General features: G+C 37.0%; 3 protein-coding genes and 1 long non-coding RNA gene across 6 annotated transcripts; 2 read left to right on the top strand and 2 right to left on the bottom strand.

The window, feature by feature from the left end:
* Nucleotides 1–4,161: 4,161 nt before the first annotated feature.
* Nucleotides 4,162–9,350, bottom strand: LOC135628472 (uncharacterized). Its single transcript, XR_010492869.1, has 3 exons — nt 9,297–9,350; nt 5,001–5,499; nt 4,162–4,568 (listed from the first exon to the last, which is right to left on the bottom strand). It is a non-coding gene; the product is annotated as an uncharacterized LOC135628472 (long non-coding RNA).
* Nucleotides 6,936–7,552, top strand: LOC135628471 (auxin-induced protein 6B-like). Its single transcript, XM_065135134.1, has one exon. The coding sequence runs from the start codon at nt 6,991–6,993 to the stop codon at nt 7,432–7,434; it is 444 nt and encodes a 147-aa protein (XP_064991206.1). The 5' UTR covers nt 6,936–6,990; the 3' UTR covers nt 7,435–7,552.
* Nucleotides 9,351–9,551: 201 nt separating the features above from the next.
* Nucleotides 9,552–10,779, top strand: LOC103996015 (uncharacterized). Of its 3 annotated transcripts, none has more exons than XM_065135135.1 (3): nt 9,552–9,734; nt 10,084–10,258; nt 10,336–10,779. In XM_065135135.1, the coding sequence occupies exons 1-3, from the start codon at nt 9,627–9,629 to the stop codon at nt 10,344–10,346; spliced, it is 294 nt and encodes a 97-aa protein (XP_064991207.1). In that variant the 5' UTR covers nt 9,552–9,626; the 3' UTR covers nt 10,347–10,779. The 3 variants fall into 3 exon arrangements, with proteins under 3 accessions (XP_064991207.1, XP_018682567.2, XP_009415087.3); XM_018827022.2 differs by having other exon boundaries at nt 9,553–9,734; nt 10,021–10,258; XM_009416812.3 differs by having other exon boundaries at nt 9,556–9,734; nt 10,036–10,258.
* A 6,487-nt stretch (nt 10,780–17,266) lies between these two features.
* Nucleotides 17,267–20,011, bottom strand: LOC103996023 (gamma-glutamylcyclotransferase 2-1-like). The gene is made up of 9 exons (XM_009416824.3): nt 19,880–20,011; nt 19,333–19,451; nt 19,147–19,223; nt 18,746–18,802; nt 18,610–18,666; nt 18,466–18,506; nt 18,268–18,339; nt 18,076–18,155; nt 17,267–17,746 (listed from the first exon to the last, which is right to left on the bottom strand). The coding sequence occupies exons 2-9, from the start codon at nt 19,439–19,441 to the stop codon at nt 17,586–17,588; spliced, it is 654 nt and encodes a 217-aa protein (XP_009415099.2). The 5' UTR covers nt 19,442–19,451; nt 19,880–20,011; the 3' UTR covers nt 17,267–17,585.
* Nucleotides 20,012–21,640: the final 1,629 nt, after the last annotated feature.

Below are 21,640 nucleotides of genomic sequence, written 5' to 3'. Positions count from 1 at the left end.
ATCATATTGAGTCCTTAGAAGATATTATCTATTTATAGGCAAGAACAGGAAATCTATGATAAGTAATTAGGAAAATTCATCCTATCAAAGTCATCTCCTAATGAATCCTATTATAATTAATTTTTTTCTATTAATCGATAATCCTAATCAAAATTTAATCATATTTGTAATATATCTTATCTAATTAGATAAGATCATGATCATGTTGCTCTCTCTAACCTATAGTACTGCCTAACCCAAAGTTTGAAGTAGACTTTGTTTGGTTGTTTGAAGAAGTAATTCCTGATCTCACATGCCTTCATGTCCACCACAAACCAAGAAAATTAAAAGTCCCTATTTTATTAATCAAGATGCGAAAGAAAGCACCCTCTACAACTCCATCATCCAACAATATTAGGGTCTCCAAGGACAGGCCTTTTTGTTCGACGATTTTGTCTTCCCATATCCTCGCACTCTCCATTAAGAAAAAGCCTCCACTTTTTTAACATTTTCCGAACAATTGCCTGTCCTAATTATTCGTTACAATTGGCATGGCCATTTTCGATCATGAGGATGCTAAAATCATGTAGCATTTGATTCTCATTCTTGCTAAGTTGCTACACGTAGAGATTATTGTGTTCTTTGGAGGAACTTATTCCAAACAAAGATATGGAGGCAAGATACTGATACGATATTATGACCTTATTATGCGGCAACTTATTCCAAACAAAGATACGGAGGTAAGATACTGATACGATAGATACTATGACCTTATTATGCAGTATTATATATATGTGTGTGTGTGAATTTTACCTTTGACAGCCATGAAGTAATTCAAGAATGTAAAGAGAAAAATTATGACAATTTTGTTGAAATGACTGTTTTAAATGTGTATATCATGATTTCATGCTAAATACAAACAGTATGTATTATCATGTATTCATCTCATTCATAAGTAAGATTGATGTTAGAGAAAGTCCAATCTCTTCAAGCTATTCCAGGAGTATCATAAAATCTTCCATTTTTTTATGACTATTAAAATAAATAAATTCTTTGAAAAAGTATTCAACACCATATTTATTAGGTATTTCATCATATATATTATCATCACAACTTGACTTGATATAATAACTTTAAACCACTAATTAAATCATCATCATCATCATCATCATCATCATCATCATCATCATCATCATCATCATCATCATCATATCCTTTAGTTCTCCGGTTATTATGATTCAACATCAAACTATATGAGACTTAGTCCAATGATGATTTTGTATTGTAATTTACTTCTAGCCTTATGTGCAGTAATACTTTTCATCTCGAACCCTTTATTATGTGCAGGAGCAAGTTGGTTAAAACAATGATCGTACATTTATGAAATCCATATAGACATAAAAAAAAAAAAAAAAAATGTAAACTAAGAGTGTTACAATTATATGCAATATGCATCATACAAATCCAGATTGCAATTCGAAATACACATGTCAACATGCACTAGAAAATCGAGTTTACATTGACATCAAACTACAAGCATATGATGTCATAAACACCTCATTAATCATTGGCCACTGTGGTTCTATCATCCCTATTGCAACAGATAAAACACTGAAACAAGCACTGAGACTTTACACTGCAGAAGAAAAGCCACGTTAAAAGGAGCACAAGATCAAAGATCAGCATGAGACTTAAAGAACATATCCAGAGGAAAGCAAGAGAAAACATGCTTAAAGCAGGAATACCTTTTTAGTTGTTGGAGAGCATCTAAGTATTGGATGCTTCAGGCAAAGCTCGAATGCTAGTCGAGTTTGTGGAGAGCAGTATTGGATGCTGCAGAGAAAGCTCACGACCCAGCTGCCACAATTTTAGCTGCTAAGAGTTGCCCTACTTGGGAAAGCACACAAAAGTCAAGTGCATCAGAACAAAGCCAATGAAATCAGTACCTGTTGGATGCCTTTTGCCTCGTTTATTTAATTGTACGTCATATAAAGCCCAAATGCTTACGGTGCTCAGCGAATCAAAGTGTGGATTATAGTGTAGTGGGTTCCACTTTGATAAGGAGAAAGAACCTAACCGGTAGTATTTTTAGATTCCTGATCCGAGAGGTTCTTTGGAAGATGAGGAATTCAAATATCTGTGACTTCAAAAATTTTAATCTCTCATGTCAGGTCGCAAAGGAGTAATTTTACTGTTATATTTAAGTTCTTATTACTTAAAAATTTTAATCTCTCATGTCAGGTCGCAAAGGAGTAATTTTACTGTTATATTTAAGTTCTTATTACTTAAAAATTTTAATCTCTCATGTCAGGTCGCAAAGGAGTAATTTTACTGTTATATTTAAGTTCTTATTACTTTTAAGTTTGTAGAAGCTTTTCAAAAATGTGATGGGACCAAATGTTCAAAATATTTTGTGCTTCCTATTTAAGTTCAAAATATTTAACAGTTCTTTTGTGCTTCCCAAATGTTATATGCTGTTGTGTCCTTATCACAACTTTGAGAACATGTTGGTATCAGGTGATGTGACCAATGCCTCAACTTTGCTGTCAGGTAATGAACATCCTATTGAAAAATGAAAATAAATATGAGTCTTAAGGCTGGAAAATAGAAAAAAAAATTCCTGAGAATAATTTGTGAAAAACGTATATAAGGTACTTTGTGTATTTAAATTAAAATTCCTCTTTTTTTTACACATAAATAATTTTTTTGAAAGGATAGAAGAGAGATCACTTCTTATAAGTCTAGAAAGCCAGAATTATGACGCATATTCTCGGCTCCTATAGTATTGAAAAGTATAATTCTATTATATAGTAGTCATGGTGATAAGATAGACATATAATATAAATTAGATGACCAACATTCTCTAGTGCTAGGAGTCACATTGATAGGCTTTGATCACTGTTCTAGAGATAATATCATATGAAACACAGAATTTTAACTCGAACATACCGAGGTGTTATGTCGCATCAAATCTTGTGTAAAGATTATATGAACAAAAAGATCGAGATGTTGTCGTGACATACATGATATCTCATACTGTTCCCTCATAATTAAGTGATCTTACTCTTTTATTTCAATCCTTAATAATACGTAATCTTTATCTGGCTTATAAAAATAACCTAGCAGTCCTTATACAAATCATTATCATACTGCATGGATTTCCAATAATTGTCACCTTTGCTACCTCAGTGCTTTAGCAGTACTTACTTCCCTTTACATCTCTGCAATTCTTATCCTTAAGCCCCCACCACAAAGCTCAATTATCGCCCTCTTTAGACTGGCCAAAGCACCAGATAAAAAGGAGGCTGAGGTGCTGCGTCAAATAGCATGCACCACAGAATGTCGAGCACAAAAGCCTGTGTCGGAGGCCGAGAACGCACTCCCATTCTTCCACCAATTAAGTGCTCTCTCCTTTAGGTGATCATGCCGAGGTCAAATGTTTCCGTAGCCTTACCTTCTCTTTTGGTTTCCGAAGTAATCGCCACTCGGACATTATTCCATCACAGCTTGATCTCTGAAGAAAGATAAACATGAGAGAGGAAATAGGGAGGAGAGATTGATTGAATGGTGGTGGGAGTATGCCTGATGGAGGACACTCATCACACAGTTACATTTTCTTTTTTCTCTTCACAATTATAATTTCTTCAAATATATATTTCTCTACACTTTGTACAATAAACCTGCAATTTGTAGGGATTAGAGGGTATATTCTAAGGGTTACATTTTAAAGGTTATGTACTTTAATATATCTTAAGTATGACATAACAAATTAAGTATATTTTTTAACAACAAGACCTCCACACCAAAAGAACAATCTAGAGAATCGATAATAAAAATACAAATCTAGAAAATAATAAACTCAAGATCTACATAATTTCATTCCTTACTTATTTCCATGAAGAAAAACTAATGTTTTTACCCTGCAAGAATAAACTCCTCTTGAATTAGCTCAAACTCGAGGTTATCTATCCTCATATACCGTGATTCTTTAAGAATTCTCTCTTTCTCGAGTAGAAATTTATAAGAAAGAAATCCTAGGATGAATTTTTTTTGTGAAAATATTAAATTTTTAGGTATTTAAAGTTGAGACCACATATATTATCCATCTCCAAATCCTATAATAAGAGGAGCCTGAAATCAACATGTCTAATAGACATAATTGGATTTGAACTTACAGTCTGTTTTCAAAAAGACCCATATATACTTCAACATAAGAAAAAAAGAAGAGGAAAATAATTCATCTCCTTTCAATAAGGAAAAGGATTCCTTCTGTTCAAAGTTTTGATTGTCATCTCTAAATGTTTGCTGCAACGACGTTCATCAGCAAAAGACATTGCTATTGTGCCTCTTAACAAACAAGAACAAATGCTCAAACATCTTGCATCAACAATATTCATACTTCAAGTGGATGCATGGCTCCTTTTTTTCTCCTAGAGTATGATGTTTTAGTGCAGAAGAGATGGAACTTTCCTAGTTTTTACCTTGTGTGACAGTTCAGGCTGCCTTTACCATCTTTCAAGCATAATGATGCACGAGAAGTTGTTTTCTGCTGAGGAGTGCTCCTGCCATGGGTATGGAGGAAAAGGTCCCTGTGAAGAAGATGGAGGTGGAGTCAGTTGCCAACATGAAATGAGCATGTTTTTCTTCACTCTCAAAACCAAACAAGAATGTAAATTCTCTATGATAACAATGACTGCCAAATCTAAGAAAACTTCAGAAGATGTTCTCAGAGAGTGAGAGATAGTGCCCATTGATCAACCCATGCAACATAAGATTTGGTGTTTTTAGGGAGCTATAGCAGTGGTCCAAACACTCCATAGGATTGTACGCTTACCAGCTTATGGAGTTGGCAAGTTCTCCAAAGGGCCATTTGTTGGATCTTGTCAGAGCTTGATGGTCTGACCATAACTAGCCCATTTTGTGGCAGGTATGTATGATGAAGTATATTATTGGCCAAAATCCATGCACGAGTCTCATACCAATAGAGAGGCTACAGTGACGATCAATGTACGTTGTCTTACCTCTATAGTCAAAGAAGTAATTTCCGATAATTTAGTATGCCAATTCTCAACATTAACTCAAGCCCTCAATCCTTCTGTCGTGCACCAAATTGTGGCACATATCATCACTCATCATCTGCATTTAGCAAGGTGGCTAGCACGGCCTCTTAACACCTGCAAGAAATCTTCTTCGAAAGGCAGATTAAGCATTTCAACATTTATTGGTCTAAGACCCGGGAGAGGAGGGATGACTCCATCAAGCAGTTCTCCATTTGCCACTTGATATATATCTAGTCTTCCTTCATTAGAAAAGCAACAAGGTCGGTGAGTTATTAAAGCTCAATGATTGAACAAGATTCCTCTTGGAGATCAAATTGTATTATAATGCTCGTAACGATGAACATTTATTATTTAAGATGCTCAGACCTTAGATACAGCAACTAAATAATGGAGATACATATAGGAGCGATGAGGAAACGACTGATTTCTTGTTCCCATAAGAGATCATTGATCTATAGAGCTGTTAAGTAGGAAAAACAGATGTGAATCAGTAACTCAGACACATGAAAACAACTTCAAGCCTAAAATAAACTCTAATTATCGTTTTAAATAAACAAATGAGTAGTCAAAGCATGTGCATCACATTAAACAAAAGAAGGAAGTACATAGACTAAATAAGAGTCAATTAACATCAATTAGTTCAGTCATTGGACTGATAGAATGGAGAAGTATGTTTGAATAATCTGACCAATGCAATATTGCTGAGTGCTGCAACTCCACCGTTGCAACTGTTACAGATTAGTCAAATGCAATTGCATTGAAGACCGCATGCGAAGTATAAATTTTAAACAGAAGGAATATTAAGTCAGAATTGCATTAAATGACCTCAAGTTTCTAAATTTCTAAACAAGGGACGTTTGTGTCAGAACTGCATCCATTGACTTCAAGTTCTATTATGGATAAAGATATATGCATAAAGACCTAAACCAATAGAAATAATGCTTTATGACATATTCGAGAGGCTTGTTTTTACAAACATAAAATATTCCTTGAGAAAAATCATGCAAAGTCAGCGAGACTTCTTTAGAAACTCATGCTTTAGTAGGATCATTGTAGTGTAACTGGAATGCTGCTTAACACTGTAAAAAAATATTACATTAACTTGTGAGATTTGAAATGCATAAAAAAAATATATAAATAATGTTTTCTTTTGTCCATCGAAGAAGATATTAATCCTTTTAGAACTATTACTTTCAGTGGCTAGTGCATCCTGTTGTACCTAATGCCAGGAACTGGTATTGGTAGACATCAACAAATCCCTACTATTCCCATAACCAATGCGCTGGAAGCTCCACATGACTTGCTAAATCTCACACTTGGGAATTAGTAAACTAGCACTATATTATAATGTCTATGCTGAAACATACTAACTAATCTTTTCTCGTCAGAGGAGAGTAGTAATAGTAACATCTAAGAATACGTCTCACATCCCTATGCCATCAGCATCATATTTGACCAGATAAACCGCTTATCTGAGGTTATGGTGGACACATCTGCTTCACGAAGCTACTAATCATGCTATCAAACAAAAAACACATCCAAGCTGGTTGTTTCTGCAGTTGAAATCATGTAGCAAAACTTCAACAAGCAGTGCATGAAGATTGCACAAACATCTTCAGCAGGAATCAACTATAGTCAAACCACACATGATTATGTTGAAACAAACCTCAGCAGAAGTGCTATTTAGCTCAAGTGTGCCTTCTTTCGAGAAAACCACAAAAGTTTGTCAGAGCCTAAATTATTAAATATGAAGTGTTGCTTGAGTTGAACTAGCATCAATGAGCTTGATCCATAAGTAAACAAAGCAATAAATAAGAAATGGATGTGAACATTAAGCAAGTGAGAGTATTAAACTGATCACTTAACTCCTTTAAATCGTCATGGAACCACCCTCCATCTCATCTCAAACCACCACCAAACAACCAAGGTGTATTGTTCCTTGAGCACTTCCATGGATTCCGAGAAGCCCAACAAGATCATGGAGATTGTTAGGCTCCAACAGATGGTAAAGAAGTGGAAGAAGCTTGCTGTTGCACCAAAAAGCAATAGCAAGGGCATCAAGTTCCTGAAGAGGACCCTCTCCTTTTCGGACACTTCATCAGCATTTTCTGGGGACATCCCAAAGGGACATCTAGCCATCTGTGTTGGAGAGGAGATGCAGAGATTTGTGATCCCAATGGACTATTTGGGTCATGAAGCTTTCAGAATCTTGCTTGGAGAAGCAGAAAAGGAGTTCGGCTTCCAGCAGGAAGGCGTCCTCAGGATTCCATGCGAGGTGTTTGTGTTTGAGAGCATATTGAAGGTGATCGAGAAGAACAAGGAAGGACCCCGCTATTGTTCTTCAAAAGCTGAAGTTGCCAAGTACCATCAACCACCAAAACCAGTGTGCAGATAGATAGCTAATGGCTAGAGATGATTCTTCTCCCCAAAATAATTCTCTTTTCCCTCCTACCTTTTTCGAAGAGCAAATGCCTAGTGCTTTGAGGTGTATGCAAAATACAAGTAGCAAAAGCAATAGCAGTTGGAAAATTTTCTAAGGTTGAACTATACTTGATTGCTTTATGTTGCATGCTTATGTTCGCATCATTTCTTCCTGCTTCTCATGACAGAAAATCAGTCAATTAAATAGGAAAATTTTTCTTTATAGGTTGTTAAACAACATATATAAGCCTGAGTAAATATCAGAAGCAACTAATCTAACGAAAACACTAGTGCAACGATGGACCAAATTTCCTAGGCCAAGTAGCATCTGCATATGGATGGATCTATTCTTTCTGTTCATTCTATTGAGTCCACTGATATCTTATTGTCATTAAATCAAGGATTTTTGCACTTGATACTTTATTGAACAATGTAGCATATGTGATTTCTACTAACTGTTCATTTGAGCAACATTCATGCTATTTTCAGAAGAAGGGTACAGAGCTTTCAAGATCTGTACTAATAGTCTACCAGAGTCTCATCCATTGGTTTTCAAATCAATGTACAGAGTCCAATCCATTAGTTATTAGGTCAGTATATAACCACTTAGTAGTGTAATTCTTTGATGCAGCATTTTCTTGAATAAATCATTTTGCACAGGTCTTCATTTGACTACATCAAAACTGATCCTTCAAAAAAGGTGGGATTTTCTGGGTTCAGAATCTATATAAGAAAACCTTTGTTAGCAAATATTCAACTAGTGAAAAACAGTTTAGACTTGCCTCCTGTAGTCAAATTAAGAAGCCTGAAGTCATGTTTTTCTTACACAAGTCAACCAAATTTTACTACAATGAACCTTCAAGTCAACTAGTAAGACTCATTTTCATAACCTATCCTATTGAGAATTGGTATAGCTGGAATATTAGATTGTGCTACTATTACAGACTTATACTTTAGGACAAATTATTCAGTAATATAGCATTATCCCTACAAGTCCTGAATTCATAAGTTCTATGTAAAAGACAGCTTTAAATCATCTCCTTGAATAAGGCTTTAAACCTGATCTATATAAGTCTTGAATGTGTAAGTTCTATATACCAAATCAGGCTTATAGACAGATTTAAACCTAACCCACCTCTCAATCAACTTCCAGATGAAATTTTGCCATTGTTCAGCCATTAGCAGAGTATCCAATGCATGATAAACAACAAAGAGCATGCCAGAAGCACATCACACATTTTGAACTCACCCGATTATAAAGCTTACAACAACTGATTTTCTTCTAAATAATTGAAGGACAAACTCTATTTTAAAAAATCTTACTACTGAGATAACGTTAAGACTAAAACGTCAAGGAAACCAGTTAAATCATCACTGAACACATTCATCAGGTGAAAAAGGCTCTGAACATACGATACAGATGAGTATTACAACTCATGATCGGATATACCAAAAAGCAACAGAAAATTGCATTGTCAGAAAACTAGTTCTCGATGTTCTCAGACAAAAGCCAGAGCTTTTTGCAACAGAACTTTCGCTGGATAACAACACGTTGGGGATCAGATCACTCGGTTGCGATCTTGCTGATATCAGGTCTTCCAAGACGCATAAAGATTGAGAAAAAGAGAAACAAATCATTCACCCTAATCAAATGATACAAAGCAAAATGAGACACCAAGAAAATTACTCGACAATGCCACTAATTGTAGAGATTATACATACAGATTACTTGAACAATAATCACTACGAAGATGATTTAAATCGATAGCTGACCAATTAGGACAAGAATTTAAGTGATAGAAGTAGAAACCACACAGATAACCAATGGATTCTTACTGCATCTCGCGAATCCTGAGCGTTAACCCCACGGAAAAGGAAGCCGACCGATCCAACTATTTTAATGGGGAAGGAATCGTCTCTTATCGCGAGTAGAACTATCCTTGCGGATTAGCAACAGAAGGCGAAACGGAAAGTTGGGCTCGGCCCGGCCCAATTATTCGCGTCTCAACCGGACCGGACCTGATCATAGCACGGCTGGCCAACGACGCCACGTGGCAATTCCTCTCCCCTTCTCGAGACTCACTGGACGATTCCGCTTGAATGCCGATCATTGATGGCCTTTAATGGCAGGTGCTTTTTCGAGATCAAGCTCGAATAATCCCAGAGATGGCGAGCCATCTGCCCACGAGGGTGAAGAGGAAAGATGTCGAGACGGTTTGTCACCACCCCTCAGATTCCTCACTGTTCTCCAAGACTAAGAAGACCAGAAGCGAGGTAAGAGCGAGCCTCCTTTTCCTATGGGTTCGATTCCATATGTTTATGATGCTGAACTGTCTCTCATCGTTTAGAGCTCTTCTTCACTGTTTAGCTTCGTTTCTTGTGATGATTTATGGAAAGTATCATGTAGTTTGGAAGGAATAGCTCTGTTGGAAGCATATATCTTATTGTTGTCCAAGAAAAGGGAAAAGGATACTGTGTTCTATATCCCCAATCTAAGAACAATAACTATATAACACTATCATCGTTGAATTCGAAAGTTCATCAGTTTGATTTTGCGAAGCACGTTTGCTGCAAGGATGGGGGACTTGCGGTGTTCGTCAAAGAAAAGACTGCAACTGTGCAGGAACCAGAGCCAATGGAGTGTGAAGAAGTCAAAGGAGAGCTGATGGATGCCGAACACGAGAGAGAGCGAGAAGGAAGACCAAGCGGCGTCGGAGATCGCGGATTTCACCAGCTGCAGGAACAGTCGAAAGCACCAGACCCTCCACCAAACACAGCAGCTTCCCTGTTGTGGTCAGGTCGTAGTGAAGAAGCTCTGCTCTGCATAAGCTTTCTGTTCTTGCAGTGTCAACTCATTTTCATATTTCTGTGACAGGGTTCTTTTGAGGAATGGCTCATCGAACAGTCGAGAAGAAGACAGCATCTCTGTAGCAGACATATGTGAAGCAGATGCATCGTTAGGAAATGAGAACCAGTTGTGTGGTTTAAGATACAGAAGAAAAGGAAAGATGGCGGCCATGAGAATGGTGCCTCTGAGCGTGGAGCAGCACATACTTGTCTCCACTTTTGTTGCAGCAGCATGGGCAGCATTAAGGAGCCTGACGGAGAGCGTACGTGGCGACCAGTGTCACGTAGACCGACCGGAAGAACGAGGAGACCACGATGTGCTGTTCTTTGGAACAGTTTTTGCTTTCGTTTTTGGAAACCTGGAAATATTTTTTTCGTGTTTTGCTGCCATGTCATGTGTTGTGGGAATGCCACTCCCTCCCACGTATTTTGTGAGCTTACTGCCGCAACATTCTGTTTCTTGTTTCGAGAACATGGAAAGCTGAAACGATTCCTGCTGCGCAAGAAACCGGCAACGCATTAAATGGAAATATTACGACTTTGCTGTAAACATCGAGGCGCGAGCGAGCAAGCGACGCTTCTCTCTCTCACTCTCTCACTCTCACTCTCACTCACTCACTCAAAGGTAAAACGAAACTTTTGGATTCCCATGTTGGTTTTCCTTGCCTCTGCGCAGTCGATATGTCCACCGATGGTTTCCAGTTCTAAAAATGGTAGCTTACGCGACAATGCTTTGGTATCTGACAATGCTTTAGCTTTACGATTTTTCTCCGCAGTAAGAAAAAAGTTGTCTTCCTATGTGCAAATGTTGCTAGCGATTAGGGTTTGTGATTTTGGTTGGGGGTTAAAGTTCATATCTTTAAGTAATTATAGAAGTAGGAAACGCAGGACACATTTGAGTATCTGATCATTGCGAGGATTCCTTCATTTCTTTACCAAGAATATTCTCTTCCAGATCCATGCGACTCTCTCTTTTTCTTTTTTATCTAAGCCTAAACTTTTTCCTTCTTTTTTGATCGTTATAGGCAAAACAACTAACTTTAGATTCTAATAAAAGATGCTCTTTATTTCTTTCAATTTCGGTTACTTTTTTGGCTTGCTATTGTCAATATTTTGAAAGAAGTTAAAGAAACTACTTTTTTTTTGTGAGCTTATTATGTGCCTTTAGGTCTTTTGATGATGTAATGTGGATGGCAAGAGCAACAACAGCATTGATGTAATAGTGCCGTGAGTAGTTGTTCGTCATTATATCCCAATTATTCAAACTTCTTTTAAGGTGCTTATCAACTTGCATCAAATTGTTCTTACCTTATACATATAACTGCTTTTAATTACAATGTTTGGATTATTTGTAGAAAGCTTTTGTTTTGTGTACCCATTCCACACAGACACTAAGCACCTCTGTGGGCTGATAATTGGTAGAAGAGTAATCCGAGTATGAATATGAGTTTTTTTGCTCAATATAGCTGATAATCGACTTGATTGCATGATTTATGGTAACATTTAGGCTAGGTTAATATGACAAGTTATATTCTTATGTTTGGCATATATGTTATCCTGTCCCTGGTATTGGTTGGTATCGGTTTCTTGTTTCAGTTTCAGAGGTCAGTTGTTTATAAACTTGTTGTAGCTTCACTTAAGTGGAAGTCAAGAACATGGCCTTACAACACTTTGCAGTCTATAACAGAATTTGCACTTCTAAATTCTGACAGCAGAGTCTGTTGCTTTTTCGCTGTTTCGCACAAATCACAATTGCTTGAAAGATGTCATGGTCTTATTTATGAATTTTCAGATCCAATTTAGATGCAATCCCATCTAGGTGTTGCTGCCACCAAAGTTAACAGGAAGCACACTAGATTCCTGCGAGAATTAACTATGACACATCAGAAGTCACTGGATGTTTCTACCACAAGTGATGTTGCCATGGATACTCCACCAACTGAAAATGCTTCGAAACGGTTGGTGCTTTATAATCCAGACACTAGTAAACCAGGTCAAGTTGCTGTTGCAATACTTGATGCAACTGAAAATGAGCATACATCCTTCAAGAGTTTTTTGGCATCAAATCCTTCTAGTAGGGTTTTGCCTTCTGTTGGAGCATTCACAATCCAGTGTGCTGCATGCCTCAAGTGGAGGCTTATTCCGACAAAAGAGAAGTACGAAGAAATACGTGAAAATATATTACAAGAACCTTTTGTATGTGACCGAGCTCGTGATTGGCGTTCTGATGTATCCTGTGATGATCCCACTGATATTTCTCAAGATGGAAGTAGGCTTTGGGCAATTGATAAGCCTAACGTTGCACAACCTCCTCCTGGCTGGGAAAGATTGCTTAGGATCTGGAGTGATGGAAGCACCAGATTTGCAGACATGTATTTTTATTCCTGTTTCCATCATACTTTCACAATTAGCTGGTTTCACCTCTCCATAAATCGAGTTGATAATTTTTTTTTCCTTCATTTTTTGTTATAATCTACCTCTTGATGACTGTAAGCTGCAACTGACCAACAGGACAACTGTGTGTATCCTTGTCAAGGATACAACCGCCTGAGCTTTTGGCCTGATGCTGATTATGTTGCAAGTCCAAAATCCTGGTTATATGAAATTTTGTTTTAATGCCTGATTAATTAGAAGTGAAGAAGTATAGCATGCAGACTGTACAGGGAGACTTGACAAAGTATGAACAATGAAACCGTATGATATGTTAAACTGTGCTTCTTTTAGTTATTTATTGCTGACCCATTCCATTTTATATGTTTTTGGTTCCTTACCTTCAAATTACTGGAAAACACCATTACCTTTTTTGGTTCTCCTTTATTTTTGAGATAAATTTGGTGAAACTAGAGATTAATGGGAGAGCCTTAATTCTACAGTGAGATTGTTTCCTTGCAATCTGGGTGACCAAGATTCAACACAAGGAAACGAATTATCTGCTTGCAGGGCTAAAATTATGTACATCAACATTTCCTAGATCTCGCAATTGTAGGCGTGTTGAACACTGGGCTACCTTTTTTATTTTGTATATAAGGTTTATGGCTAGACATATTTATCCACAATATATATGTTCTTCATTCTCTGTAGCTGTGGTATAGGATTTTGGTTTATTCAGGTGAGGTTTATTTCATAACAACAGCTGTGGGTTACTCTTGGCTTTTTCTTTTAGTAATCAAAATTTTCAAATCTGCTTACCTATTTCTTGGAGTAATCAAAATTTTATGTTGGTGGTTTTTCTGTTGAACCATTACCTCAATAGGTAACTTCCTGTCAATGAACATGATCAACCTATCTCAATTCAAATATTGGTTTCTATTTTAATGAAGTCAAACTATGAAAGATCTACTTGATCTGCTTCATGATAGCTTGGACCATCAACGTTCTTTTTAAGAATATCAAACCTATAAAGTCTTGTTGACGAAAGTCCACATCAAAAGGGAAATTTGCATTGTGTGATCAAAGCAAAGAAAGCTTTTCATAAATCTGAATAATTTGAGTTCTTTTTACATCTTAAATCTGTATCTAATCATTTTTTTGGTGATTTTAGATATTATGTTGCACCATCTGGGAAGAGGCTCCACTCAATGGTTGAAGTGGAGAAGTATGTCTTCTTTTTTTCCATAGCACATTATTAATTAGAAACTTTACTTTTCTGGATGCTAATGTCTAAAGTTGATCATATAGGAAAATATTAAATGTATTTGTTTTTGCAGGTACTTAGTGGAACATTCAGAGTATGTCAGAGATGGGGTGAATCTATCTCAATTTTCATTTATAATCCCGAAGCCTCTTCAGGAAAACTATGTTAGGAAATGCCCTGCTCGTCTCACTAGTACTGACAATGCTGAAAGCATGATGTCTAGATCTCTTGAATCTTGTATAGGTATGTGAACTTTTGATAAGTTTTAGAATTTGTTGAAAGCCTCATTATTTTCAAGATCAGCATCTGCAGTCACTGGTGTTGAGTTAACACTTTCTGTTATGAAATTGAAGAATAAGTTATGTTAATCGAATGCAGCCATTATGCTCAAATGCTTATTTTGGAAGCCATGGAGGATGATTGCATGCTACACCTTTTACAAACCATGTCATCTATAACCTTATAATTATATCCATGATATTCTCGTTAAGTCAGTTGTGGAAACTAACTCAAATATAAAGTACATGTTTTTTGACATTCTTTTTTATACTTTATGATGCATCTTGGATCAATATGTTGTAAAATTCTATGCATCCATAGTTCAGACAGCTAACAAACAACAATCCAAAATTTTCTTAAATTTTATCATTTTTGCTGACTTTACCCGGTGAAGTTAATTCCATTGTTCTCATTGATGTTGCTATGGTCACATTGTTTTATCTATGACAAATCCTTTCCCCTGCATTTTCTACATCAAAAGAAAATCCGCTGATATTTCATCTGGAATGTGCCACACTGTTTACATACTGCCCATCTTTTTGCTGAATTAGTATATGTGTTTGCTTTTGCTTTACAATTCACCCATTCAGGTTATAAGGAGTCATTTGCATCATAGACCTGAAGCTCAAAAATCTTTGTGACAATTTTCTGCCTTGTCTCTGGTGTCCTATTTTTTTCCCAATTCAAATGTCATGCTTGCAAACTATTTTTTGTTTTGGTATGTGTGGTACATATGTAGCCATTTTCTTAACATGATGACCTCTCTGAAACCTCATGCTGTGTTTTCTGTGTGTCAATCCCTTTTCTATAATAATACACCATTGATAGTGTTTACGATAAGGCATGTTTTGTTTCATCTTTTTATCATCTGCTGTCTGATGCTAAAACCACGATCTCCGGTGGTGATTTCTCAAAACTGTTTTACACATTTAAAAGGCCTGTATCATTATAGTCTTGTCTGCTTCATTGTGCTCAATACGTTCATGAATAGGGAGAGGGAAGAACCGAATGTACATATTCATGCAGCTAATCCCTTGTCATGGGCTGGTCCTCCTACTTACGCCTGACTGCAGAATGGCGAGCCTGGTGTGACCACTCATCCAGAATCTCCAACTCATCTTCCACTCATCCATCTGCGGCATGCAAAGAAGAAACCAATCATCTCATTTTACAAACAAAACTGCTGCCGCTCGAGTCCTTCAAACTTGCAGGAATTCAAGGAAGAAGACCGTCAGTCAACTGGGAGCTCTTCTACCTTTGAGCTTTGAGATCGTAGCAATAATTTGATGCCATATGCAGGTTTTGATGATATGCCGGCATAGAAAATGAGTGATCAAAGTAAAGGCAACTGTAACTTTTACCTCTCGTATTTATGCCTGCTGCATGTTGGCCCTCAGTAGTTGTTAAATCGATGTCCTACGTGATGCTTTGAGATGTTGTGTGCTTAGAATTTATCGTTGATCGGCTGTTAGGGGTCCTGCAGCAGTTCTATTTGCATGGCTTCTGAGACCATTGGTCCGTAGATGTCCTGCGGGTCCCACACACGGACGGCCAATACGAAGGCGATCTTCCCTGGTTGGTGTCTCAGCTGACACTGTTGTCACGTGAGTTAAACACGGAAAGTAAAGGGATCTAATGGGGCTGTAATGTTTGTAGATAAATATCATTAAAATGGAAATAGGGATGAAATAAGATGTTTTTTTTCTCTCTTTCCAAGACAATGACCGAGTAACAAATAATAATCATTAAAAAAAGGTAATCAAAATTGAATCAACGATAAGTTAAATCTCAAAGTCATTATTTGAATCTATCGATCAACTAGTCGAATCTACAGTTTTAAGTTTTTTTTCATAAATAAAGCATAAATATCTATCATATGAAAAATATATATTAATATTATTAAAAATTATAACATAATGAAAATTAATTATCCAGATGAAGTCAACATGCTAAAGAGTTAGAGAGAGTATGTAAAAGACATAAATACTACCGTGATAAATTCATATTTTATAATAAATAAAAGACTAAGAATATTTTTTAAATGATCTAATTAGTGAACCAAACCCAAATCTCGGTTTTCGATCGGAGAACAATAAATGTTATAACAATAATCAGCAAAAAGAAAATAAATAAAAAGAATGTATCCCAAAGTGATTTCTAAATTTCATTCTTCCCACCACAGATCACAAAACAGAGTTGAAAAAAATATGGTAAAGTCCCAACACCTGTCTACCACATGTACAAGAAAAATGCAATGGAACACATTTATGCAATTGATGCGTATGCCTTTAAATTATAACAAAGCTCCTCACTTCTCAATGCAATAAGAACAAATCAAACAGTTCTGAAGTTTCCCAATTGCTCAGTTTAATGATCCTTTACATAGGTATATACTGTGGTAGTTCACACAATAGCATGATATTAGTTACAAGAATACAAACTACACCACGTTTACAGGTCGATCTGAAAGCAATAGAAAGGAATGCTTGCATGTCTTGGCAAATAAGTGCTTCAGCCATCAGCCAGTGTCTTCTTGCTAATACCTGGACATGATGTTCAGAAGAATTTTTATCATGGCTGACATGTATTCTATTCTCAGGAACAACAGAGTTTGAAACTACAAAGTAATTGTAGTCACAGAACATCCCTAATAATTGTAGTCGAAACTAGAAAGTAATTTAATCGTTACAAGCTCAAAAGGTTATGAAGAATATACCTAAATAAGCTTGTCAGGCAGCTAAGTAGATGGCTCGATACAGAAATAGCATTCATTAGCTATTGAAACCAAATAATAAGATGAACACACACAACATTTACATCAGAGATTGATATTTGTAGGATCCAAAAATTACCAATCCAGATCAGAACCAAGATCCAAAAAATTGTGAAAGATTCTTATGAAACTTCCCAAAACCAAGATCAGAACCAGAAATTATAATATGACTTGATTACCTTTGGGTTTTGTAGTCTGAATCTTCCATATGAGAAATCTCAACAGTTTAACTCTCGATCAAGCAAAAACAACTTGGTGAACTTAAATTACCAAATAGACTATTCTTATTGGATAACTACCGTTGCAATCATTCTATAGAACACTGGTAAAAAGCAAGTAAAGATACTGTTTTATCCTTTCTTGAGAATGAAGAGGACTACTCGACCAATGGATTGCATCAGTCTCTCACCCATTCATCTGATATAGGGAACCCTCCTACAGGTTCCCAATCAGTGGTATTACATGAGCTGTATATGCTAGTTGAATGTTTTAATGGTCTTCTGCCTGTGGACACAGAAGCAGAAGTTTATTTGCTTGTGTATTTTTTTTCTTGTATGCACGAACTATATTTCTGCTTGTTCCAGATTTGAAGTCAGGAGTCAACACCAACACTGGCTTCTGGAAGTGATTTGATATGCAGAAATGATGCTTGGAGCTGCAGAGGTATATGGACCACAGATGCCTTCTGTTTCAAACCACCAAGCACCTTCCTCACCTTATTTGCAAGCTCGATCACAAAACCATCTTCGTGACCTGCAATAGATAACAATGTTAGCAACTTCTGATCCTAATATTTAAATTACATGTCTTTGGCTTTGATTATTCATATAGTTTCAGGAGTTTAAACCTAAGCTGCAAGTTATCATCTGGTTCCTTGATATCAAAATACTCAACAAATGAGCTAAATCATCACTCCGGTTTTTTAAATTCAATACAAGAAACAAATTGGTCACACAAAATATATGCAGACTCACCAAGCCAAATTAATTTCAGAAGCTATGAGCATCTGAATTGATTGCTGATAACATGTATAAGCTTCCTAAAGAAATGTCATGGAGCAAAACCAATAAGCATGTGATTACCTATATCAGACATTGCTTTTTCCAACAAAAAGAGATATTCCCTATTGTTCCCACAGGGGCCACTGGCTGTAGCAATTTGTCTGAAGAAGTAGGATGAGCTTGAGTCAGACCATCAAAACCAATAACTAAAATAAACAGCAGGCAGCACCAAAAAAAAACAAAAGTGGAAAAGATATGAAGATTATCAGTCACCTAGCTATTTCATCGAAAGGAGCTGGACCCAAATAATATTTATTGGCTTCTTTATCCATTGTTGATGTAAATCTGAAAGTTCAAGTATTTGCAATTGCACACCAGTAGAAAATGTCAAGTCAAAGTGGCTTCAAACAATTCCCAGTATAAAATGTTCAAAAACTATTAAATACATATGGCAACTGGTCAATATCTTACACTATAACTCCTGTTGCAGCTGGGTCAGAGGTCTCTCCTTCCTGCACATTATATATCAAAAAAGTAGAAATAAGAAAGAGGAAAAAAATTGAGAGTATGCTGCTCAAAGATCACTTTTTAGAAAGAGGACAGACACATACATACCCTGTAAAAGTCAACAGAGACTTTTTTGTCGTATTCACATTCTCTTCTTTCCAAATACTGAAAATGGTATTGAATGTGAGGTAGATGATCAAATGATCTATAGTAGTGAAATTCAGGCATGGTACTCAAATTATACCTTTACTGCTGCTCTTTCCTTTTCTGCACCTCCTCTAACACAATAAGCAACACCCCACTGCAAACAGTAACCACTTGATGAGACAAGAGAGAACAAAAAAGAAGTAAAAGTACATTCCAAAAGAAACAAGAACACCATAAATTGCTTTTATTAAGACTGGCAACTTCTCTAAAATATGCACCCAATGGACCTTTTGCACATTAAACAAGATAATAATTTTTCTCCCTTTGTTAAATCCATGACTTACCAAACTAAAGTAATCTAACCCTGACAAACTAGAAGCATGAATGCATCATGGACCCGAAAAGACTAGTAGGAGGTTGTGCTCTAAAATGGTGGTGGAGTAGGGTCAAATAGACATGCATAGTAAACTGTCATAGAGAAAGGAAGGATCTACTTACGCAAATTGCTCCCTTTTCAGGTTCTAGTGTGCAGGTTCTTGCTGGAAACTCTGGTGTGCCTCTGTGATCAATGCACGCTGGCAATAAGGATATCAAAATAAGATACGTGTCACAATGCATGTCGATCGGTATACTCCTTTAAAATTGGCATATGGAAAAGCTGCCTATCCTCTACGAAGACCTTACCTAGATCAAACACACGCCGGTAGTCCTTGATGAAGCCTATTATCTTCTCATCGAATTCAAATCCTGGATTCCAAACCAGAGACCCATAGCCGAAAACCCAGAGCACCATCGTCCAATCCCTGCATTTGGGATATCACAAAGAAACTACTGAGCAGCAACTCTTCAATAGCTCCAAGAAGCAAACTTTCGATGTTGACTGTATCAGATTAGACCACAACATGGTCTTTTAAATGCAAACAAATAATCTGCTACATAGAACCATCAAAATGGACTGCACGACATTTCTAAAGATCAAATCATCCGTTCCTAGAAGGATTAACAGAAAATAAATTAGGGCAAAAGACAGGAATGACTCCACGTGCAGGAGGAGGAACATCAAAATCTTCCTTTTTAGCTGAGCTTGTAGTTGCAATAACAAAAGAAAATAGTTCGAGCTATTCTACCCAGCTCCTCTGCATCTCGCGAACCTTCCGGACCCGGAAAACATAAAAAACAACAACCGAAACCCCAAATGCCACAACCACCAATGAACCAAGAATGGGCTCACCTAATACGAGATTTGAGGATGCCCTCTTCGAATCGGGAAACGGTACAGAAACCTCGATCTCGCAGATCGATCCCGCCGGCAATGTAGGTCGCCGAGGGATCGATTCAGAGCCGGGGATGGGTTTTGCGTGGGTTTCGGCGACGACGAAGCGAAGTCGGGAGGGGCTCGTCTTTATAGCCGTGGGGCGTGGGGACTGTAGAGGGCTCAGGAAGAGTTTCGTACCTTCGGCTGCGTGTCGTGGAGAACGCGTGAACCCGTCATCTCCCGATATGGTACAATGAACCCGGCTGGGTTTCCGGTCGATGCGGCGACGTGTTTGCCGAGTTGGAAAGAGAGCGGAATATGGAGTTAGTTTGAATAACTGAATCTCCGGTCGGCTGACGCAGTTCTAAGATTCAACGAATGTGGACCCCTTCCCAAGCTTCCGCTCCCAAGATTTAAGCGTACATTTAAGCATCGAGTGATCTATTCCGTCCCAAGCTTCCGCTCCCCAATACCTTCTCCAGCTACGTGGCGTTATAGCGGAGCACCGTATCCAGGGTCCGCATGTGAGATCGCGCGCAGGCCAAGGGATGTGATATGGTGTTGACGACCCAGCTGGGGACGTAACAGACCCGAGGAATTCTAGAGAATGCTGTGATTGGCGGCTACAGCGGCCCCCACAGCACAGGAATCCTAGTTAATGAACTCACATATTCTAAACGACGGAATCTTCTTCATTCAAATTCGACGTACTTCTTGCCTCTCCAACGTTATTAATAGTTGAGTCGATCATCAAACTAAATTTAAAGGAGACAATTCGATGTAATTTGTAATGAATTATCTCGAAATTCAAGAATTAATTTGACTATACGAATCTTGAGAAAACGAGAAACTCCAATCAAGCACACAAAAAGATTTTTATCATTCAAGTCAATCATTTTTCGAGATGATTAAATGGTCCGATATGAAATAGAGAGATTATTATTTATACTTTATGTAGAAACAAATACAGTATTTAATTTCGAACGGATTTCTGGGAATGATACTCAACCTCACCCATGTTTGGTCAACATTGGTCGAATCTTTGCCCACTCCGAATTGGTCAAACGAGATTAATTAGGCTGACCGGTTTTTGGTGGATGAACAGGAGCACACCAATAAATTTGCCGAGACCGAGGTAGAGAGCACCGACATCACCTGCTTCTAGATCGTAATGGTATCTTTGCCCATGTTGATGAATTAAATCCGGTTGATGAGATCGGGTTGACCTCATCAATCCAAGGGGGATGAATTTGATTTTTAATTTTTTTTTCCTATATGGAATACATTGATATAGGTGATGAATTTTAAGGCAATATAGAGGCAGCTTAAGTTTTGCTATCCCATTTCAAGGGATAGTATATTACCTATAGTCTAGTCTGTTCTTTTCGGCACCTCCTTATCGTATGTATGTCTTATTCATGGATGGATAATTTTTTTTAAAATAAAATTATTTTATTATTTATTATAATCTAATTTGATGAGAGAATCGATTCAGTTAGATAACTTTTTATTATAAAAATAAATTTTAAGCTAAAGTTAATTATATAGTATAATTATCAAATCCTCGTAAGCTTACTCAAATATTTTTTAATTTTTAATGTGAACTTAAATTAGGATGTTATAGAAAATTTTGATTCTATGTTATATCCGAAGTTTGACTACGATGTTAAACCCCGAAGTGAGGAGCAAGTATAATACCTCCAAGTTAGTCTCATGTTCAAATATAAAATAATTATT

Source organism: Musa acuminata, chromosome BXJ3-1 (genome assembly GCF_036884655.1).
Source record: "Musa acuminata AAA Group cultivar baxijiao chromosome BXJ3-1, Cavendish_Baxijiao_AAA, whole genome shotgun sequence".
Lineage (NCBI taxonomy): Eukaryota > Viridiplantae > Streptophyta > Magnoliopsida > Zingiberales > Musaceae > Musa > Musa acuminata.
Note: the sequence above shows the minus strand (reverse complement) of the source record. Positions and strands in the feature narration are given on the sequence as shown.

Bases quoted from the DNA above. Each gene is read 5' to 3' on its own strand.
- LOC135628471 (XM_065135134.1), top strand. From the start codon at position 6,991: ATGGATTCCGAGAAGCCCAACAAGATCATGGAGATTGTTAGGCTCCAA.
- LOC103996015 (XM_018827022.2), top strand. From the start codon at position 9,627: ATGGCGAGCCATCTGCCCACGAGGGTGAAGAGGAAAGATGTCGAGACG. The intron at 9,735-10,020 runs GTAAGAGCGAGC...GATTTTGCGAAG, and splicing joins CTAAGAAGACCAGAAGCGAG to CACGTTTGCTGCAAGGATGG.
- LOC103996023 (XM_009416824.3), bottom strand. From the start codon at position 19,441: ATGGTGCTCTGGGTTTTCGGCTATGGGTCTCTGGTTTGGAATCCAGGA. The intron at 18,340-18,465 runs GTAAGATATTGA...TTGAACTTTCAG, and splicing joins GCTGCAACAGGAGTTATAGT to ATTTACATCAACAATGGATA. The intron at 17,747-18,075 runs GTAATCACATGC...TATCTATTGCAG, and splicing joins AAAAGCAATGTCTGATATAG to GTCACGAAGATGGTTTTGTG.